Source organism: Coregonus lavaretus (genome assembly GCF_964263955.1).
Source record: "Coregonus lavaretus genome assembly, chromosome: 24".
Classification (NCBI taxonomy): Eukaryota; Metazoa; Chordata; class Actinopteri; order Salmoniformes; family Salmonidae; genus Coregonus; species Coregonus lavaretus.
This window is the reverse complement of record NC_140011.1, coordinates 42,348,732-42,369,368: the sequence shown is the minus strand read 5'-3', so window position 1 is coordinate 42,369,368 and position 20,637 is coordinate 42,348,732. Positions and strand designations below refer to the sequence as shown.

Sequence of the window (20,637 nt, the reverse complement as noted above, 5' to 3'; positions counted from 1 at the left end):
AACAGGGGGTAATGCAGTAATCAACAGGGTGTAATGCGGTAATCAATACGGGGTAATGCGGTAATCAACAGGGTGTAATGCAGTAATCAACAGGGTGTAATGCAGTAATCAACAGGGTGTAATGCAGTAATCAACAGGGTGTAATGCAGTAATCAATAGGGGGTAATGCAGTAATCAACAGGGTGTAATGCAGTAATCAACAGGGTGTAATGCAGTAATCAACAGGGTGTAATGCAGTAATCAACAGGGTGTAATGCAGTAATCAACAGGGTGTAATGCAGTAATCAACAGGGTGTAATGCAGTAATCAACAGGGTGCCATTTGGAATGTACACACAGACTATTCAAGTGTACTTTTAATGACAATGTGTGGACAATGCTGTCCCTTTTAAGGAGGTGTGAGTCATCATAGCTGTGTGTGTGTGTGTGTGTGTGTGCCTACGTGTCAGTATAGTGCAATAGTGTAAGTGTGTGTGTCTATGTATGTCTGTCTGCACAAACATCTGAGCCTGTGTGTTGCTGTATCCTATCCTCTCCCTACCCCTGGTGGGGGTTAGCTACTGTGGCTAGGCTATAGCTAACAGTATACAGAGAGGATGTTAGTATGTCTTAGCAGCACAACGTGGCATGATAACACCATGCACCACTGTCTCCTGTTCTCCCTGCTTTATTTAGATATACTGAGGTATTCTCTCTCTGCCTGTCTCTCTCTTTCTCTCTCTCTCTCTCTCTCTCTCTCTCTCTCTCTCTCTCTCTCTCTCCCTCTCTCTCTCTGTCTCTCTTTCTCTCTCTCTCTTTCCCTCTCTGTTTCTCTGTTTCTCTCTCTCTCTTTCCCTCTCTCTGTGTTTCTCTCTGTCTGTCTCTCTTTTCCTCTCTCTGTTTCTCTCGCTCTCTTTCCCTCTCTCTCTTTCTCTCTCTCTGTCTGTCTGTCTCTCTCTCTCTCTCTCTCTCTCTCTCTCTCTCTCTCTCTCTCTCTCTCTCTCATTGACTTCCATCCAGGATGGGGAAAAACAGCGACAGTTTATATAAGAAGGATTATGTGCTTTGACAAACCCAGTGAAACAAGATATTTGCGTTGTAGAACTGCCTCACATAATGTAATGCACAGTGTCACTCACTAATCACACACACACACACACTGGATAGAGACAGGGTTTATTCAGGAGGAGGCAATGCTACAGAAGGGAATGTTTAGATAGAAATTAGTTAAGTAGAACAGAGATACCATGTGATCCTGTATGAAAACAAATTGTGATTTCCCCCATTCAGAGTTATTTTACAATCTGTGATTATTTACAATGGGAATGCCAAGGCCAACTATAGAGTTGTCATCAATATCATCGTGACTCATGATAGACTGTGGATGTGAAAAATGACACCATTCTGTACCTATCTTTAACCCATATGGTTATTTTCTGGGGGGAAATTGATCCAAGGGCCTTCAAAAGTGGGGGCGCCCCACGGGGGACGCCAGTCGCCCATCCCTGTTCTACCACGAGTTCTGGAGTTAGAGGGTTAACAACAGCAGCACCGCTGTCATTTCCTGGTTTCAGAATGTCTATTTGGCTACCACTAGTACAATAGGCATACATAGTGATGGTAATGGTAGTAGTGGAAGGGGCTGTGTTAGTGTTTCCAGTGCTGGTTCTGTGTAGTGGCCTACTACTGGTCTACTCTTCAGCTGTTGTGGTTCGCTGTGCTGTACTGTGAGACTATCGTCCTGCTTCACAGAGCAGACAGACTAGGCCTGAAAGCAGCAGTCCACAGACAGGCAGACAGCACACAGCGCCACAGAACAGGCAGACAGCGGGCCTCAAAGCCTCACTAATCCAGTCTCTTGCTGTTCACTCACACAGCACACAATACCTGGGCTTAGAGCGAGCTCTAGTGGACATTTAGTGGAACTGCAGAATTATTGGTTTTTCTCTGCGGTATTGCTGATAAAATATGTGGGAATAATCAAAGTTAATATAACGCTACTTATATGAACAGTTATTGTATTGATTTATAACAGAAGAAACAAACCAGCTCTGATAGTGTCTAACTTTCTATCTAAAATATTTTCAGGCATTGTTTTTTCCTCCTGCAGTTTATTTTATTTTAATTATTTCAAATTTATTTAACCAGGTAAACCAGTTGAGAACAAGTTCTCATTTAGAACTGCGACCTGGCCAAGACAATTTATTTAACCAGGTAAACCAGTTGAGAACAAGTTCTCATTTCGAACTGCGACCTGGCCAAGACAACAACACAGAGTTACATATGGGGTAAACAAAACATAAAGTCAAAAATACGACAGAAAATATATATACGCTGTGTGGAAATGTAGCAAGTTATGGAGGTAAGGCAATAAATAGGCCATAGTGCAAAATAATTACAATTTAATATTAACACTGGAATGATAGATGTGCAAGAGATGATGTGCAAATAGAGATACTGGGGTGCAAATTAGCAAAATAAATAACAATATGGGGATGAGGTAGTTGGGTGGGCTAATTTCAGATGGGCTGTGTACAGGTGCAGTGATCAGTAAGGTGCTCTGACAACTGATGCTTAAAGTTAGTGAGGGAGATAAGAGTCTCCAGCTTCAGAGATTTTTGCAGTTCATTCCAGTCATTGGCAGCAGAGAACTGGAAGGAATGGCGGCCAAAGGAGGTGTTGGCTTTGGGGATGACCAGTGAGATATACCTGCTGGAGCGCATACTATACCTGCTGGAGCGCATACTACGGGTGGGTGTCTATGGTGACCAATGAGCTAAGATAAGGCGGGGATTTGCCTAGCAGTGATTTATAGATTACCTGGAGCCAGTGGGTTTGGCGACAAATATGTAGTGAGGACCAGCCAACAAGAGCGTACAGGTCACAGTGGTGGGTAGTATATGGGGCTTTGGTGACAAAACGGATGGCACTGTGATAGACTACATCCAAGAGTGTTGGAGGCTATTTTGTAAATGACAGGATCGGTAGGATAGTCAGTTTAACAAGGGCATGTTTGGCAGCATGAGTGAAGGAGGCTTTGTTGCGAAATAGGAAGCCGATTCTAGATTTAATTTTGGATTGGAGATGCTTAATGTGAGTCTGGAAGGATAGTTTACAGTCTAACCAGACACCTTGTCAGAAGATGACGGTGAAATGCGGTAGGCGAAGTCAAACGCAGGACACAGAGCTTACTGGAAAAGTACTTTACTTGAAAGTAACCAGAGAAGAAAACCATCTCCATACAAGGAGGAAAACAACCCGCACTCGGCTGATTCCGTGACACACCTAGGTATTTGTAGTTGTCCACATACTCTAGGTCAGACCCGCCGAGAGTAGTGATTCTAGTCGGGTGGGCGGGTGCCAGCAGCGTTCGATTGAAGAGCATGCATTTAGTTTTACTAGTGTTTAAGAGCAGTTGGAGGCTACGGAAGGAGTGTTGTATGGCATTGAAGCTCGTTTGGAGGTTTGTTAACACAGATACAAAATGGTGTTGTCTGCGTAGAGGTGGATCTGAGAGTCACCAGCAGCAAGAGCGACATCATTGATATACACAGAGAAAAGAGTCGGGCAAGTTGCAGCGGAGGGTGCAGAGCTGGTGGCCGATGTAATGGTAGCCAGGTGGAAAGCATGGCAAAATGCTTGTTTGAAATTCTCGATTATTGTAGATTTATCGGTGGTGATAGTGTTTCCTAGCCTCTGTGCAGTGGGCAGCTGGGAGGAGGTGCTCTTATTCTCCATGGACTTTACAGTGTCCCAAAACTTTTTGGAGTTAGTGCTACAGGATGCACATTTTCTGTTTGAAAAAGCTAGCCTTTGCTTTCCTAACTTCCCTGAAAAGTTGCATATCGCGGGGGCTGTTCGACGCTAATGCTGTTCGTGCTGGCACCTCGGACCGTGTACGTCCCAAATGGCACCTTAATCCACGTATAGGGTAGTAATGAGCTATAATAGGGTGCTTTCTTCAATGCATAATGGCCACAACTAAAAGGCTCCATTGCTTTAAGTGAATCAATGTAGCCTCCAGATAATGAGACTGCATGACTGTCCAAGGGTCAAACCACAGACAACAACCTATCAATTCAATTTCAATTTAAGGGGCTTTATTGGCATGGGAAACATATGTTTACATGGCCAAAGCAAATGAAATAAACAATAAAAAATGAACAGTAAACATTACATTCACAAAAGTTCCAAAAGAATAAAGAAGTTTCAAATGTCATGTTATGTCTATATACAATCAATCAAATGTATTTATAAAGCCTTTTTTACATCAGCAGATGTCACAAAGTGCCATACAGAAACCCAGCCTAAAACCCCAAACAGCAAGCAATGCAGATGTAGAAGCAGTGTTGAAATGATGTGCAAATAGTTCAAGTACAAAAGAGAAAATAAATATATGGGTTGTATTTACAATGGTGTTTGTTCCTCACTGGTTGCCCTTTTCTTGTGGCAACAGGTCACAAATATTGCTGCTGTGATTGCACACTGTGGTATTTCACCCAATAGATGTGGGAGTTTATCAAAATTGGATTTGTTTTCAAATTCTTTGTGGGTCTGTGTAATCTGAGGGAAATACGTGTCTCTAATATGGTCATACATTTGGCAGGAGGTTAGGAAGTGCAGCTCAGTTTCCACCTCATTTTGTGGCCAGTGTGCACATAGCCTGTCTTCTCTTGAGAGCCAGGTCTGCCTATGGTGGCCTTTCTCAATAGCAAGGCTATGCTCACTGAGTCTGTACATAGTCAAAGCTTTCCTTACGTTTGGGTCAGTCACAGTGGTCAGGTATTCTGCTACTGTGTACTCTCTGTTTAGAGCCCAATAGCATTCTAGTTTGTTCTGTTTTTTTGTTAATTCTTTCCAATGTGTCAAGTAATTCTCTTTTTGTTTTCTCATGATTTGGTTGGGTCTAATTGTGTTGCTGTCCTGGGGCTCTGTGGGGTCTGTTTGTGTTTGTGAACAGAGCCCCAGGACCAGCTTGCTTATGGGACTCTTCTCCAGGTTCATCTCTCTGTAGGTGATGGCTTCCTTTTAGGCGGTTGTAGAATTTAAACGCCTCTTTTCTGGATTTGGATAATTAGCGGGTATTGGCCTAATTCTGCTCTGCATGCATTATTTGGTGTTTTACGTTGTACACAGAGGATATTTTTGCAGAATTCTGCATGCAGTCTCAATTTGGTGTTTGTCCCATTTTGTGAATTCTTGGTTGGTGAGCGGACCCCAGACCTCACAACCATAAAGGGCAATGGGTTCTACAACTGATTCAAGTATTTTTGGTAATTGGTATGTCTAATTTTATGTTCCTTTTGATGGCATAGAAGGCCCTTCTTGATTTGTCTCTCAGATCGTACACAGCTTTGTGGAAGTTACCTGCGGCGCTGATGTTTAGGCCGAGGTATCTATAGTTTTTTGTGTGCTCTAGGGCAACGGTGTCTAGATGGAATTTGTATTTGTGGTCCTGGCAACTGGACTTTTTTTGGTACACCATTATTTTGTCTTGCTCTCTCTCTAGTCTAGAACAAACACTTCTAGAGTATGCATTGTTTACCCTCCAGCGTCGATTGAACCATTTAATCCAGACAATTTAGTGAAAATTGGGGCATCATCGAAGTCTGTAAGCACCCCTTGTCATAATATTTTGACAGTCTGTTGTGTTCTGTATGACAGATGTCATCCACGGACTCCAGCGGCCCCTCCTCTTCCGCTGATGATCGTCGTTCTCCACACGGCGTCTCTCCGCGGCCATGGTAACACCACTGTGTAACGGACTACTGCACACAACAACAGAAACAAGCGCTTCTCTTTGAGGTACAATCATACTATTTTCATGCACATAGTTGTAAGTACTAGCTATTTGTTTGTCTTTTGGTTTGTGTGGTATACTTGGCGGCACGTCATTTATTCGAAACAAGAGGGTATTTTCTTGCCATGCGATCCGTTTTGTTATCTGGCCTAAGCTTGGGGTGTAACTGGAGGCCGATGGGAAATGCTGTTTTATTTACGCATACTGCTGATCAAAATAGATGGAGGGATATCTGTGTTTGAACTACAAGACCCGGGTCCTGAAATGCAATGATAGATTTTTTATTGATATGTGCATTCTTTGAAAAGGTTTTCTGCTGATGTTATTATTGTTGATTCACATACTAGCCCACTAGTAATGGTTGACATATTTACCTTAGCAAGCTAACTATCTAGCTAGCTAGCTACATTGTGAAAATGATGTGTTTTCTAGCTATTTTAGCTAACTATGAAACCCATCTGGATTAAGTAGGGCTAAATTAAATAGGCTTTGAAGTGAATGTAATTAGTTTAGCTACTATGAACATATGGTTATTGAAATGCATGGGGGTGTAACCAGAATGAAGGGACACTGCTATCAACTATGGGACATCCTGCTTACCATGGGATAAGATGATCATACTGCGTGTCTAGCACAGGGTTTCGCAAACTTGGTCCTGGCCCTGCCCTGGGTCCACATTTAGGTTTTTGCCCTAGTGCTAACGTTACACGGCTGATTCAAATGACCAAGTCATTGTCAAACTTTGATTATATGAATCAGCTGTGTAGTGGAAGGGCATACACCAAAATGTGCACCCGGGGGGTGTTTGGGAACCCCTGGTCTAACAGAGCAATGGTTTGATACACCACCTCCAGTGTAGACAGCTTATTATATAACTCTGAGTTTGCTCTTACTTCAGTTTAAACTAGTATCTGCAAACCCTGGCTGTTCAAACAGTCCATTGATTTCAGATAGTACATATCTAGCCAGCTAATCCGAACATAAGTCTGACAAGCCAACTCTAAACACTGAAGAAAGGGATCATGTGACACAGCCAGCAGTAGTGCATAGGAAAGGGAACCAATATATCTCACTACTGTTTGACAACAGTTCCCATTGTTTATAAAGCCTGTGAGCCATGTCATGATCTTGGTTTACTTGCGTCACTTTTACATTCTCAGTGCTGAGATCATGTCATACTAACATAGCTTAGTTTCAGAGTAGTGTATGCACACCCAGTGACTTGCACATCCAGGGTAGAACAAGTCAACTAAAGAAAGAAAGCGATACCCGCACACTGATGATGATTACTTCTGTAGTTTTATTGTGCAACGTTTCGACCTGAAGATCGATGGAGAACTTTCATCCTAATGTAGCCTTCTTCTGTTTCCCTGGCAGACAGTTCCAGCCCAGAGACATTGTCCTCCATTAAGATGAACCTGGCAGAGATCTGTGACAATGCTAAGAAGGGCAGAGAGTACGCTCTGCTGGGAAACTATGACTCCTCTATGGTCTACTACCAGGGAGTGATCCAGCAGATACAGAAACACGGCCAAGCCCTCAGAGACCCTGCACTCAAAGTCAAGTGGCAACAGGTGGGACTCTCCCAAACACATACAAACCACATAGATGTTGCAGCATAGAAGCATTGGTAATAAGACATTATGAATGCTCTTACATGCTTAACAAGTAATCATTTGATATACCGGTTGGCTAAAAGTGTTACCGAAATGTCCTCTCTCGCTCTAGGTGAGACAGGAGCTGGTGGAGGAGTATGAGCAGGTGAAAGGCATTGTGGGAACTCTGGAGAGTTTTAAGGTAGACAAGCCAGCTGACTTCCCTGTCCCTCAGCCTGAGGAAGGGCCCCGAGACCCCGCAGTGTGGCCCCCCCCCACCCCCGCAGAGCACAGGTATATGGCATGTCTGAGACCTAACACAATTCTTCAGGTCTCAGGCAATCTTATTCATCACTTGAGCGTGGTTCACCGGACCAGCTCCACTACTGAGTGCAGAGGAGGCAACCTGAAGGGGTAAACAGCACCTGGCTGTGTAAGGTCTCATTTTTAACTAAGAACAAGTACAGCGCTCAAGTTAAAATCTTAAGGTGGAACATTGTAGCGTTAACACAGTGTATCTGGGTAGTGTGCATTGAAGTGGACGAATCAGTGTGTATATATCAGTGCGAATACACTGATATGAGAGGAGGAAATGCCACTTAACCAAATGATTACCACTTAACCAAAAGATCACCACTTAACCAAATGATCACCACTTGAAGTTGACAAGCTGCTGCTTCCTATTGGAAGTGAGGCTGCAGCAGTGCATGGCAGAGAGTAGGCTACACATCTTCTGAAAAGCATGGCGATTACAGTATACAGGACCACAATAAAAAGGTTACATGCTGCATAGTTTCATTCACTAGCTGTACGTCTTATGACTTTCTAAAATAGTCTATAGGCCCTGTAGCATCCTACAACCATCATGATCTCTCAAACTGACATTCTGTTTTGCTACACTGCTTGGACATTGATTGCTTCATGGAAAATGTGTGTGTGTCTGCCTGTCTCTGTGTGTGTGTGTGTGTGTGTGTGTGTGTGTGTGTGTGTCCCTGCCTGTGTGTTTAGGGCCCCTGCTGCAGTGAAGCGTCCTAACAGTGGTGTAAAACCCCAGCAGAGGAAGGACTCACCAGGGATGCAGCCCAGAGGGGCTCCAGGGGGGAGGGGCCAGACCAACCCCAAAACAGACCGCCCTGCCCCCAGGGACGCCCCCCGAGGCACCAAGGCCAGAGACGACAAGGTCAGTGTACAGCTGGAGATACTATATTTACACTGTTAGGGCTGGTTTCCTGGACACATGAAGTCTAGTCCTGGACTGAAAATCATGCTTAATCTCTATCGAAATAACCTTTTAGTCTAGGACTAGACTTGATCTGTGTCTGGGAAAACGGCCCTTAAACTCGTATGTCTGTTGTCCCAGGGTAAGACGAGTATAAGGCGGGGAAGTTAAACTTCTGTTAAACGTGTGTGTGTGTGTGTCTCCTGCAGGGTAAAAAGGCTGTAGCAGAGGGAGCGGGGGATGGAGAGCTGAAGAAGTTTGATGGTTCAGGGTACGACAGTGACTTAGTGGAAGCACTGGAGAGAGACATCGTCTCCCGCAACCCCAACGTACACTGGTACAGTAAACACATCACCTTGCTGACGTGTGTGTGATAAGAGCGTCTGCTAAATGACTAAAATGTAAATGTAAATAATCACTTTGTGTGTATCACTGTAGGACTGACGCATTGCTGATAAGTTTGGTGTGTGTGTGTGTGTTCCAGGGGGGATATTGCTGACCTGGAGGATGCTAAGAAGTTGCTGAGAGAAGCGGTGGTTCTGCCCATGTGGATGCCAGACTTCTTCAAGGGTATACGCCGACCCTGGAAGGTAACACACACACTTAAAAGGCAATGAGAGATAGTGCCTTGAGTAGTTGTGTGTGTGAAGTCATGAGTAGGGGCTGTAACGTGACCGTATTACCGCCACACCGGCAGTCACGAGTCATGGCCGCAGTCAAATTCCATGTGACCGTTGAGTCACGGTAACTAGGCTTCTCCAAAACTGCTCTTTGATGCCGCTGGTGGTCATTAGTAGCATTAGTAGCCTACCAAACTTGTTAAAAGCCAGTCGCTAATGGCCTGGTACTCAGCGCTCTATTGTCCCTCTAATCACTCTGACAATGCAAATGCAATCGAAAATGAACACTGCAGGAGAGCCCTGGCATTGAGTTTAAACGGAATAGGATCAGCTGTTGCGCAGCGAGAGCCAGCTCCTCATAGCTGGTTGATACATGGAATGAAATGTGTTCCTATAAGCCCATGTTGAGCAACATTTCTATAGGCTATGCTATGCAAGGCTATGCTAGGCTATGCTATGCGTGAGAAAACAGAGTTTCTATTAAAAAGAGGAGGATCCCATAAGCTTTCTATAGGCTAGGCCTACTATATTTCTCATAATATTAAGCACATTGCCATGCTTTACAACTGGAGTAACCTACCTGGCTGGCATGAAAATGAACCGCAGGAAAAGCGTCCTCCATTCGCTATTCAAGTGCATACGGATGACATGTATTTTTTTCCCCCTGCCCCTGTTCTGACAGGTGCATGATAATGGTCCATTCTAAATCAAAACTAATTTCATACATATATGATTTAGTATATGTAAAGACAAGATTACATTGAGAATAGTCTGATGGGTGAGAATATTATCACTTGTGAATGATGCCCAGTGTGTCTAAGGCAAGAAACAGTGCATGCATTTTTTTTGCAACTTTTTCAAATCATAGTCGAATGCATCGTGTAGCCTAGCCCATAGGCCTAATATGTTTTGATAAGGTTTGTATCACAACCATAAATCTAAGCGTAGCCTACAGGCCCAAGACCCCTGGTACATGGTTTGAGAGCAATATTGCTCAATACTTAAAATTAATCCGCTCTACAACTGCTGTAGCCTACCTGGCATATTATTAAACACGTTACCGCGGGAAGCACTTTCTCCATTCACTATTCGAGTGCAGGCTGCCATGTTCGAATGCCATGTTTTGTGGGCCATTCTAAATAAAAAATAATTCCACACATACACTACATGGCCTAAAGTATGCTCGTCAAACATCTCATTCCAAAATCATGGGCATTAATATGGAGTTGGTCCCCCCTTTGCTGCTATAACAGCCTCCACTCTTCTGGGAAGGCTTTCCACTAGATGTTGGAACATTGCTACGGGAACTTGATTCCATTCAGCCACGAGCATTAGTGAGGTCGGGCACTGATGTTGGGCGATTAAGGCTGGCTCACAGTCTGCATTCCAATTCATCCTATAGGTGTTCGATGGGGTTGAGGTCAGGGGTCTGTACAGGCCAGTCAAGTTCTTCCACACCGATCTCGACAAACCATTTCTGTCAGGACCTCGCTTTGCGCACGGGGGCATTGTCATGCTGAAACAGGAAAGGGACTTCCCCAAACTGTTGCCACAAAGTTGGAAGCACAGAATTGTCTAGAATGTAATTGTATGCTGTAGCGTTAAGATTTCCCTTCACTGGAACTAAGGGGTCTAGCCCGAACCATGAAACACAGCACCAGACCCTTATTCCTCCTCCACCAAACTTTACAGTTGGCATAATGCATTGGGGCAGGTAGCGTTTTCTTGGCATCCGCCAAACCCATATTCGTCAGTCGGACTGCCAGATGGTGAAGAGTGATTCATCACTCCAGAGAATGCGTTTCCACTGCTCCAGAGTCCAATGGCGGCGAGCTTTACACCACTCCAGCCGACGCCTGGCATTGCGCATAGTGATCTTAGGCTTGTGTGTGGCTGCTCGGCCATGGAAACCCATTTCATGAAGCTCCTGACGAACAGTTCTTGTGCAGATTACCTCATTTCTACCAGCATGTCACCTGTACAACTGGAGGTGAAAGAACTCTAGACCACCTTTACTCTACACACAGAGACGCGTACAAAGCTCTCCCTCGCCCTCCATTTGGCAAATCTGACCATAACTCTATCCTCCTGATTTCTGCTTACAAGCAAAAACGAAAACTTCATCACTACTTGTTTTTGTAAGAAGTATGCTGAATGCACTGAGGTGTCTGTTTTTTAAAATACTAGCACACAGCTCGGGCACCCATGCATACCCCACAAGACATGCCACCAGAGGTCTCTTCACAATCCCCAAGTCAAGAACAGATTATGGAAGGCGCACAGTACTACATAGAGCCATGGCTACATGGAACTCTATTCCACATCAGGTAACTGATGCAAGCAGTAGAATCAGATTTAAAAAACAGATAAAAATACACCTTATCGAACAACGGGGACTGTGAAGAGACACACACAGACACACATACACATGATAAGACACGCACTCTACACACACATACACATGGATTTTGTATTGTAGATATGTGGTAGTAGAATAGTGGCCTGAGCGAACACATTGAATGTGTTGTGAAAAGTTTAATGAAATGTAATATTTAAAACGGTATATAACTGCCTTTAATGTTGCTGGACCCCAGGAAGAGTAGCTGCTGCCTTGGCAACAGCTAATGGGGATCCTTAATAAATACAAATATAAGAAACCTGGCATGTGCCTAACATAATGCATATCGCTAACTAGCTAGCTGGCTAGCTAAATGCCATTTAGCTAAATGCACATCGCTAATCGCTAGCTGGCTAGCTAAATGCCATTTAGTTAAATGCATATCGCTAACTAGCTAGCTGGCTAGCTAAATGCCATTTAGCTAATTGCTAACTAGCTAGCTGGCTAGCTAAATGCCATTTAGCTAATTGCTAACTAGCTAGGGCAAAGCAAACGTTACCTCTAATACAGGTTGCTACCAGTGATGGTGTAGATCTGTATGTTGTTTGTACAACAGCATGTTCTGAATCAGCCTATTCTAAAATGTTTGTCTAAATGTAACATCTATTCAAATGGTCCCTTGGGAAACACTGACCAACACTTTGGTACATTTTATGTGGTGCTCCTAACTTTTTAAAGTTAGGAGCACCAGTGCTACCAATGGAAATACGTTAATTTAGAGCCCTGCCCTCAGGCCCAATCCATTGATAGGGGGGTCAATATTTCATTGGTCTCTGTGTCACAACCAAACACATGTATCACATGAAGACCATGTAGTGTAGAAATGCATGGTTTCTTACATGTGAGTGAATTAATTAATGAATACAGTGAACAGTTTTGAACGTTGACATATGGATGGATATTCAGAGGCTGCTCTTTGCCATACACCACTCAGGCCTGTAAGCGGTGATGTTGTACTGTAGAAATTCATGTAGTTTGGAAAAGATTGACCTACTGTCAGCGACCCCTCTGCAATATATGCTCAGTCTCTCTCTGTCTCTCTCTCTCTCTCTCTCTCTCTCTCTCTCTCTCTCTCTCTCTCTCTCTCTCTCTCTCTCTCTCTCTCTCTCTCTCTCTCTCTCTCTCTCTCTCTCTCTCTCTCTCTCTCTCTCTCTCTCTCTCTCTCTCTCTCTCTCTCTCTCTCTCTCTCTCTCTCTCTCTCTCTCTCTCTCTCTCTCTCTCTCTCTCTCTCTCTCTCCACCAGGGGGTGTTGATGGTGGGCCCCCCAGGGACAGGGAAGACCATGCTGGCTAAAGCCGTGGCTACAGAGTGTGGCACCACCTTCTTCAACGTGTCCTCCTCCACACTCACCTCCAAATACAGAGGAGAGTCTGAGAAACTGGTTCGCCTGCTCTTTGAGATGGTGAGTCTTTGTGTGTGGTCTCTTGTGACGGACGAAAACAGTAATATGGTGATGATTAGGCCTACTACATGGTTTAGATAGCTGACTAGACTACCTTACCTAGCAATAAATAATCGCTGACATGGGATAATTGAGTGACTGACAGAACAATAGAAAAACTGCTGATGCACAACCACATTTCAAAATGTCACTTTGTATATTCTACTATTCTAACTCTCAACAGTAAGTTGAGACCCCGACTGAGTTTAAAAAAAAGATTTCTGCTCACTGGGGAATACTCAATGAACCTTTTTTGAAAGAACCTTTTCTCTCCATTGTGTCCAGGCGAGGTTCTACGCCCCGACCACCATCTTCATAGATGAGATAGACTCCATCTGTGGGAGTCGAGGGAAGTCAGACGAACACGAAGCCAGCCGCAGAGTCAAGTCAGAAATACTGGTGCAGATGGACGGTGAGAGAAGCTGGGGGAGAGGAAGAGAGGAGGAGGAGGAGCGAGGGAGAAATAGATAAAGAGAGAGGGAGAAATAGATAAGGAGAGAGGGTGAAATAGATAAGGAGAGAGGGAGAAATAGATAAGGAGCGAGGGTGAAATAGATAAGGAGAGAGGGAGAAATAGATAAGGAGAGAGGGTGAAATAGATAAGGAGAGAGGGTGAAATAGATAAGGAGAGAGGGTGAAATAGATAAGGAGAGAGGGTGAAATAGATAAGGAGAGAGGGTGAAATAGATAAGGAGAGAGGGAGAAATAGATAAGGAGAGAGGGAGAAATAGATAAGGAGAGAGGGTGAAATAGATAAGGAGAGAGGGTGAAATAGATAAGGAGAGAGGGAGAAATAGATAAGGAGAGAGGGAGAAATAGATAAGGAGAGAGGGAGAAATAGATAAGGAGAGAGGGAGAAATAGATAAGGAGAGAGGGTGAAATAGATAAGGAGAGAGGGAGAAATAGATAAGGAGAGAGGGTGAAATAGATAAGGAGAGAGGGTGAAATAGATAAGGAGAGAGGGTGAAATAGATAAGGAGAGAGGGAGGGAGGGAGTGGGGCAGAGGGAGAAAGAGTTCACTGGTTTCTGAATATGTTGTTTCTTGCTCCGCTGCTGAGATGTGTTTTTGGGGACTGTACCATTGTTGTCCAGGTGTAGGGGGAGCTATCTGACTCTACCATTGTTGTCCAGGTGTGGGGGGAGCTATCTGACTGTACCATTGTTGTCCAGGTGTAGGGGGAGCTATCTGACTGTACCATTGTTGTCCAGGTGTAGGGGGAGCTATCTGACTGTACCATTGTTGTCCAGGTGTGGGGGGAGCTATCTGACTGTACCATTGTTGTCCAGGTGTGGGGGGAGCTTCAGAGAATGACGATCCCTCTAAGATGGTGATGGTTCTGGCCGCTACTAACTTCCCCTGGGACATCGACGAGGCGCTACGGAGACGACTGGAGAAGAGAATCTACATCCCACTGCCTACAGGTGATCTTTAACCTTTCAACCCTAACCTCTACCCTTACCCTGAACCTGAGATGCGGAAATCCTGTTTCATACAGATGTCTTGCATATTAACCTATTCTTAAAATGTATCTGTTGTGCAGAACATTCACATTGTTGTACAGTTATACCTGTATGTCTCTAGCTGTAGGGTGTGTTGTTAACCCACTTTCCTGTGTGTGTGTGTGTGTGTGTGTGTGTGTGTGTGTGTGTGTGTGTGTGTGTGTGTGTGTGTAGCTGTGGGTCGTGCTGAGCTGCTGGGGATCAGTCTAAAGGAGGTGGATGTGGCTGATGACGTGGACCTGGCTCTCATCGCTGACAAGATAGACGGATACTCTGGCGCTGACATCACCAACGTCTGCAGGTCTAGCTGTGTGTGTGTGTGCGGGGGGGGGGGGGGGGGGCTTGGTTCTTCTATCCTTTTGGGGACTTTAAGATAGTAAAACAAGGAAAATTCTTCCTCGTGGGGACATTTCCCATACACCCATGAGGACAAAAGCTATTTTAAGCTTAGTGTTTAGGGTTACAGTTAGGGTAAGGGGTTAGTGTTTAGGGTTACAGTTAGGGTAAGGGGTTTGTGTTTAGGGTTACAGTTAGGGTAAGGGGTTTGTGTTTAGGGTTACAGTTAGGGTAAGGGGTTAGTGTTTAGGGTTACAGGTTAGGGAAAATAGGATTTTGAATGGAAATTAATCTGAGGTCCCCACGAGGATAGATGAACAAAACGTGTGCGAGTGTTCTTGTGAGACTGTTCCCATGACTGACCCTTGTGAGTCGTGACTAGTCGTGTGGCACTTTCTGTCTGTGTGTGTAAGCTAAGGTCACAGTCATGGCTCTTGGCCAGGGGCATCCCCTGAACACACCCTTTATATAACAGAGAGAGTTGAGGGGGGAGGGTGGGTGGGAGGGAGAGCGGGAGAGCGGAAGGGAGGAGAGTGGGAGAGCGAGCGGGAGGGAGGAGAGTGGGAGAGCGAGCGGGAGGGAGGAGAGTGGGAGAGCGAGCGAGAGAGAGGGAGGGAGAGTGGGAGGGAGGAGAGTGGGAGGGAGGGAGAGTGGAAGGGGGAGAGAGAGAGAGGGAGGGGGGAAGTGGGAGGGAGCGGGGGAGGAGGGAGAGTGGAAGGGGGAGGGAGAGAGAGAGGGAGGGGGGAAGAGAGGGAGTGGGAGGCAGATGGGGAGGGCGAGCGAGCGAAAGAGGGAGAGAGGGGAGAAGAGAGGGAAAGGGATAGATTAAGGGAGAGATGGAAGGAAAGGGAGAGCGTGATACAGAGAGAGAGGGAGAGAGATACAGAGAGAGAGAGAGCGAGATACAGAGAGAGAGAGCGAGATGGAGGGAGAGAGGGAGAGGATACAGAGGGAGGGAGGGAGGGAAATGGAGAGAAACCATTGTGGCCTCGGGAGGTCAGGCCTCTGCGCTGTATGTGACCAATTAGCTGTGTGCAGTACATTTTAGTTATGCGTCAATTTACAGTGCATTCGGAAAGTATTAAGATCCCTTGACGTTTTCCACATTTTGTTACGTTACAGCCTTATTCTAAAATTGATTGATGAGGGAAAAAACTAATTGAATCTACCCACAATACCCCATAATGACAAAGCAAAAACAGTTTTTTAGAGATTTTTGCAAATTTATTACAAATAAAAAACAGAAATACCTTATTTACATAAGTATTCTTTGCTATGAGACTCAACATTGAGCTCAGGTGCATCCTGTTTCCATTGATCAACTTGATTGGAGGCCACCTGTGGTAAATTCAATTGATTGGACATGATTTGGAAAGGCACACACCTGTCTATGTAAGGTCCCACAGTTGACAGTGCATGTCAGAGCAAAAACCAAGCCATGAGGTCAAAGGAATTGACCGTAGAGCTTCGAGACAGGATTGTGTTGAGGCACAGATCTGGGGAAAGGTACCAAAACATTTCTGCAGCATTGATGGTCCCCAAGAACACAGTGGCCTCCATCGTTCTTAAATGGAAGAAGTTTGGAACCACCAAGACTCTTCCTAGATCTGGCTGCCCGGCCAAACTGAGCAATCGGGGAGAAGGGCCATGGTCAGGGAGGTGACCAAGAACCCGATGGTCACGCTGACAGAGCTCCAGAGTTCCTCTGTGGAGATGGGAGAATCTTCCAGAAGGACAACCATCTCTGTAGCACTCCACCAATCAGGCCTTTATGGTAGAGTGGCCAGACCGAAGCCACTCCTCAGTAAAAGGCACATGACAGCCCGCTTGGAGTTTGCCAAAAGGCACTTAAATCCTCAGACCATGATAAACAAGATTCTCTGGTCTGATGAAACCAAGATTGAACTCTTTGATCTGAATGCCAAGTGTCACGTCTGGAGGAAACCTGGCACCATCCCTACGGTGAAACATGGTGGTGGCAGCATCATGCTGTGGGGATGTTTTTCAGCGGCAGAGACTGAGAGACTAGTCAAGATCGACGGAAAGATGAACGGAGCAAAGTACAGAGAGATCCTTGATGAAAACTGCTCCAGAGCGCTCAGGACCTCAGACTGGGGCGAAGGTTCAACTTCCAACAGGACAACAACTCTAAGCACACAGCCAAGACAACGCAGGAGTGGCTTCAGGACAAGTCTCAGAATGTCCTTGAGTGGCCAAACCAGAGCCCAGTCTGAAAATAGCTGTGCAGCGACGCTCCCCATCCAACCTGACATAGTTTGAGAGGATCTACAGAGAAGAATGGAAGAAACTCCCCAAATACAGGTGTGCCAAGCTTGTAGCGTCATACCCAAGAAGACTTGGGTAATCGCTGCCAAAGGCGCTTCAACAAAGTACTGAGTAAAGGGTCTGAATACTTATGTAAATGTGGTATTTCAGTTTTTAATTTTTTATACATTTGCAAAAATGTATAAAAACCTGTTTTTGCTTTGTCATTATGGGGTATTTTGTGTAGATCGATGTGGGGGGAAAAAACTATTTCATACATTTTAGAATGAGGCTGCAACAAAATGTGGAAAAAGTCAAGGGGGTCTGAATACTTTCCGAATGCACTGTATCCAGGTTTTTTGGTGTCAAGAGATCAGAGCTCTGTATAAAGAACGTGTCTACTGTTAAATAAATTGTCTCTGTCTCTGAGTGTGTGTATTCCTCAACCTGTGTGTGTGTGTGTGTGTGTGTTGTATGCTAATGCCATGTGTGTGTGCCCCCACAGAGACGCGTCTATGATGGCAATGCGTCGGCGTATCCAGGGCCTCTCTCCAGAGGAGATCAGAGCTCTGTCTAAAGAAGAGCTTCAGATGCCTGTCACCATGGACGACTTCACCATGACCCTGAAGAAGATCTCCAAGTCTGTCTCCGCTGCCGACTTGGAGAAGTACCAGGCCTGGATGGACGAGTTTGGATCGGTCTAGAGAGAGGACACAGCACTGGGAGTGGAAGAAAGGACTGGAGAGGAGGCTGTGACTGGAGAGGAACTAGAGGAGGCTGTGACTGGAGAGGAACTAGAGGAGGCTGTGACTGGAGAGGAGCTAGAGGAGGCTGTGACTGGAGAGGAGCTAGAGGAGGCTGTGACTGGAGAGGAACTAGAGGAGGCTGTGACTGGAGAGGAACTAGAGGAGGCTGTGACTGGAGAGGAGCTAGAGGAGGCTGTGACTGGAGAGGAGCTAGAGGAGGCTGTGACTGGAGAGGAGCTAGAGGAGGCTGTGACTGGAGAGGAGCTAGAGGAGGCTGTGACTGGAGAGGATCTAGAGGAGGCTGTGACTAGAGAGGAACTAGAGGAGGCTGTGACTAGAGAGGAACTAGAGGAGGCTGTGACTGGAGAGGAACTAGAGGAGGCTGTGACTGGAGAGGAGCTAGAGGAGGCTGTGACTGGAGAGGATCTAGAGGAGGCTGTGACTAGAGAGGAACTAGAGGAGGCTGTGACTAGAGAGGAACTAGAGGAGGCTGTGACTGGAGAGGAACTAGAGGAGGCTGTGACTAGAGAGGAACTAGAGGAGGCTGTGACTAGAGAGGAACTAGAGGAGGCTGTGACTAGAGAGGAACTAGAGGAGGCTGTGACTGGAGAGGAACTAGAGGACAAGAGTGTGACTGGAGAGGAACTAGAGGACAAGAGTGTGACTGGAGAGGAACTAGAGGAAAAGAGTGTGACTGGAGAGGAACTAGAGGACAAGAGTGTGACTGGAGAGGAACTAGAGGACAAGAGTGTGACTGGAGAGGAACTAGAGGACAAGAGTGTGACTGGAGAGGAACTAGAGGACAAGAGTGTGACTGGAGAGGAACTAGAGGACCAGAGTGTGAGCCAAGTGGATAGAAGTGTAAAGCGGAGTGTTTGGTTGAGATTAAAGGGTACATCTCAATAGTCTAAAGTGGCTTCCTCTCTTTGTCTCCTTGTCTTCCTCTCTTCATCACCTTGTCTCCTTCTCTTCAAAGCCTTGTCTCCTTGTCTCTTCATCTCCTTTTCTTCCTCTGTATCTGTTTGTCCCTCCCTCCCTCCACTCACTACGGCTCTATGTGACTGTGGAGAAGGAGTCTGTGACTGCATCCCAAATGGTACCCTATACCCTATATAGTGCACTACATCTGACCAGAGCTCATATGGGTCTGGTCAAAAGTAGTGCACTATATAGGGATTAGGGTGCCATTCCGAATGCAGTCTGAGACTCTTCACATGATTGTCCTGGTGGGACTGCTTGGACTGATACTTGAATGGACTGATACTTTTTTTTTGGAATGAAAACACATACATACACTAACCACCACACACATTCACCAGGAGATTAAATGTAGCTGAACAGGTTGGTTGAATGGTTCAGCCGTTAGTTTGACCACCTAGCTATCACAGTGTCTGGAAATGTAGATAATATACTGAACTAAAATAGAAACGCAACAATTTCAAACATTTTACTGAGTTACAGTTCATATAAGAAAATCAGTGAATTGAAATACATGTATTAGGCACCAATCTATGGATTTTACATGACTGGGAATACAGATATGCATCTGTTGGTCACAGATACCTTAAAAAAAAGGTAGGGGTGTGGATCAGAACCAGTCAGTGTCTGGTGTGACCACCATTTGCCTCATCCAGCGCGACACATCTCCTTTGCATAGAGTTGATCAGGCTGTTGATTGTGGCCTGTGGAATGTTGTCCCACTCCTCTTCAATGGCTTTGCGAAGTTGCTGGATATTAGCGGGACCTGAAACACGCTGTCGTACATTTCAATCCAGAGCATCCCAAACATGCTCAATGGGTGACATGTCTGGTGGGTATGCAGGCCATGGAAGAACTGGGACATTTTCAGCCTCCAGGAATTGTGTACAGATCCTTGCGACATGGGGCTGTGCATTATCATGCTGAAACATTAGGTGATTGTGGCGGATGAATGGCAAGACAATGGACCTCAGGATCTCGTCACGGTATCTGTGCATTCAAATTGCCATCGATAAAATGCAATTGTGTTCGTTGTCCGTAGCTTATGCCTGCCCATACCATAACCCCACTGCCACCATGGGGCACTCTGTTCACAACGTTGACATCAGCAAACCGCTCGCCCACACAACGCCATACACATGGTCTGCGGTTGTGAGGCTGGTTGGACGTACTGCCAAATTCTCTAAAACAACGTTGGAGGCGGCTTATGGTAGAGAAATGAACATTAAATTATCTGGCAACAGTTCTGGTGGACATTCCTGCACTCAGCATGCCAATTGCATGCTCCCTCAAAACTTGAGACATCTGTGGCATTGTGTTGTGACAAAACTGCACTTTTTAGAGTGGCCTTTTATACTCCCCAGAACAAGGTGCACCTGTGTAATGATCATGCTGTTTAATCAGCTTCTTGATATGCCACACCTGTCAGGTGGATGGATTATCTTGGCAAAGGAGAAATGCTCACTAACAGGGATGTAAACAAATTTGTGCTCACAATTTGAGAGAAATAAGCTTTTTGTGCGTATGGAACATTTTTGGGATCTTTTATTTCAGCTTATGAAACATGGGACCAACACTTTACATGTTGCGTTTATGTTCAGTGTAGTTAGTATAGCTACTGTAACTAGTATACTAGTTAGATAGTGAAGCTACTGTAACTACTATCCTAGTTAGTGTAGCTACTGTAACTAGTATCCTAGTTAGTCATCACTGATGAACACTACTCACACAGATGTTTATTATTGATCACTAAACTGTT

General features: G+C 45.3%; 1 protein-coding gene across 1 annotated transcript; it reads left to right on the top strand.

Annotated features, from left to right (window-relative positions):
* Positions 1-5,742: 5,742 nt before the first annotated feature.
* Positions 5,743-18,379, top strand: LOC311099553 (katanin p60 ATPase-containing subunit A-like 1). Its single transcript, XM_084140252.1, has 11 exons — positions 5,743-5,783; positions 7,160-7,352; positions 7,507-7,667; positions 8,382-8,553; positions 8,802-8,929; positions 9,077-9,182; positions 12,854-13,012; positions 13,337-13,463; positions 14,341-14,475; positions 14,728-14,854; positions 17,660-18,379. The coding sequence occupies exons 2-11, from the start codon at positions 7,191-7,193 to the stop codon at positions 17,856-17,858; spliced, it is 1,476 nt and encodes a 491-aa protein (XP_083996378.1). The 5' UTR covers positions 5,743-5,783; positions 7,160-7,190; the 3' UTR covers positions 17,859-18,379.
* Positions 18,380-20,637: the final 2,258 nt, after the last annotated feature.

Excerpts from the sequence above, each read along its gene's own strand:
- LOC311099553 (XM_084140252.1), top strand. The coding sequence starts at position 7,191 with ATGAACCTGGCAGAGATCTGTGACAATGCTAAGAAGGGCAGAGAGTAC. Across the intron at positions 7,668-8,381 it reads CCCACCCCCGCAGAGCACAG|GGCCCCTGCTGCAGTGAAGC; the intron begins GTATATGGCATG and ends CTGTGTGTTTAG. Across the intron at positions 13,464-14,340 it reads AATACTGGTGCAGATGGACG|GTGTGGGGGGAGCTTCAGAG; the intron begins GTGAGAGAAGCT and ends ATTGTTGTCCAG.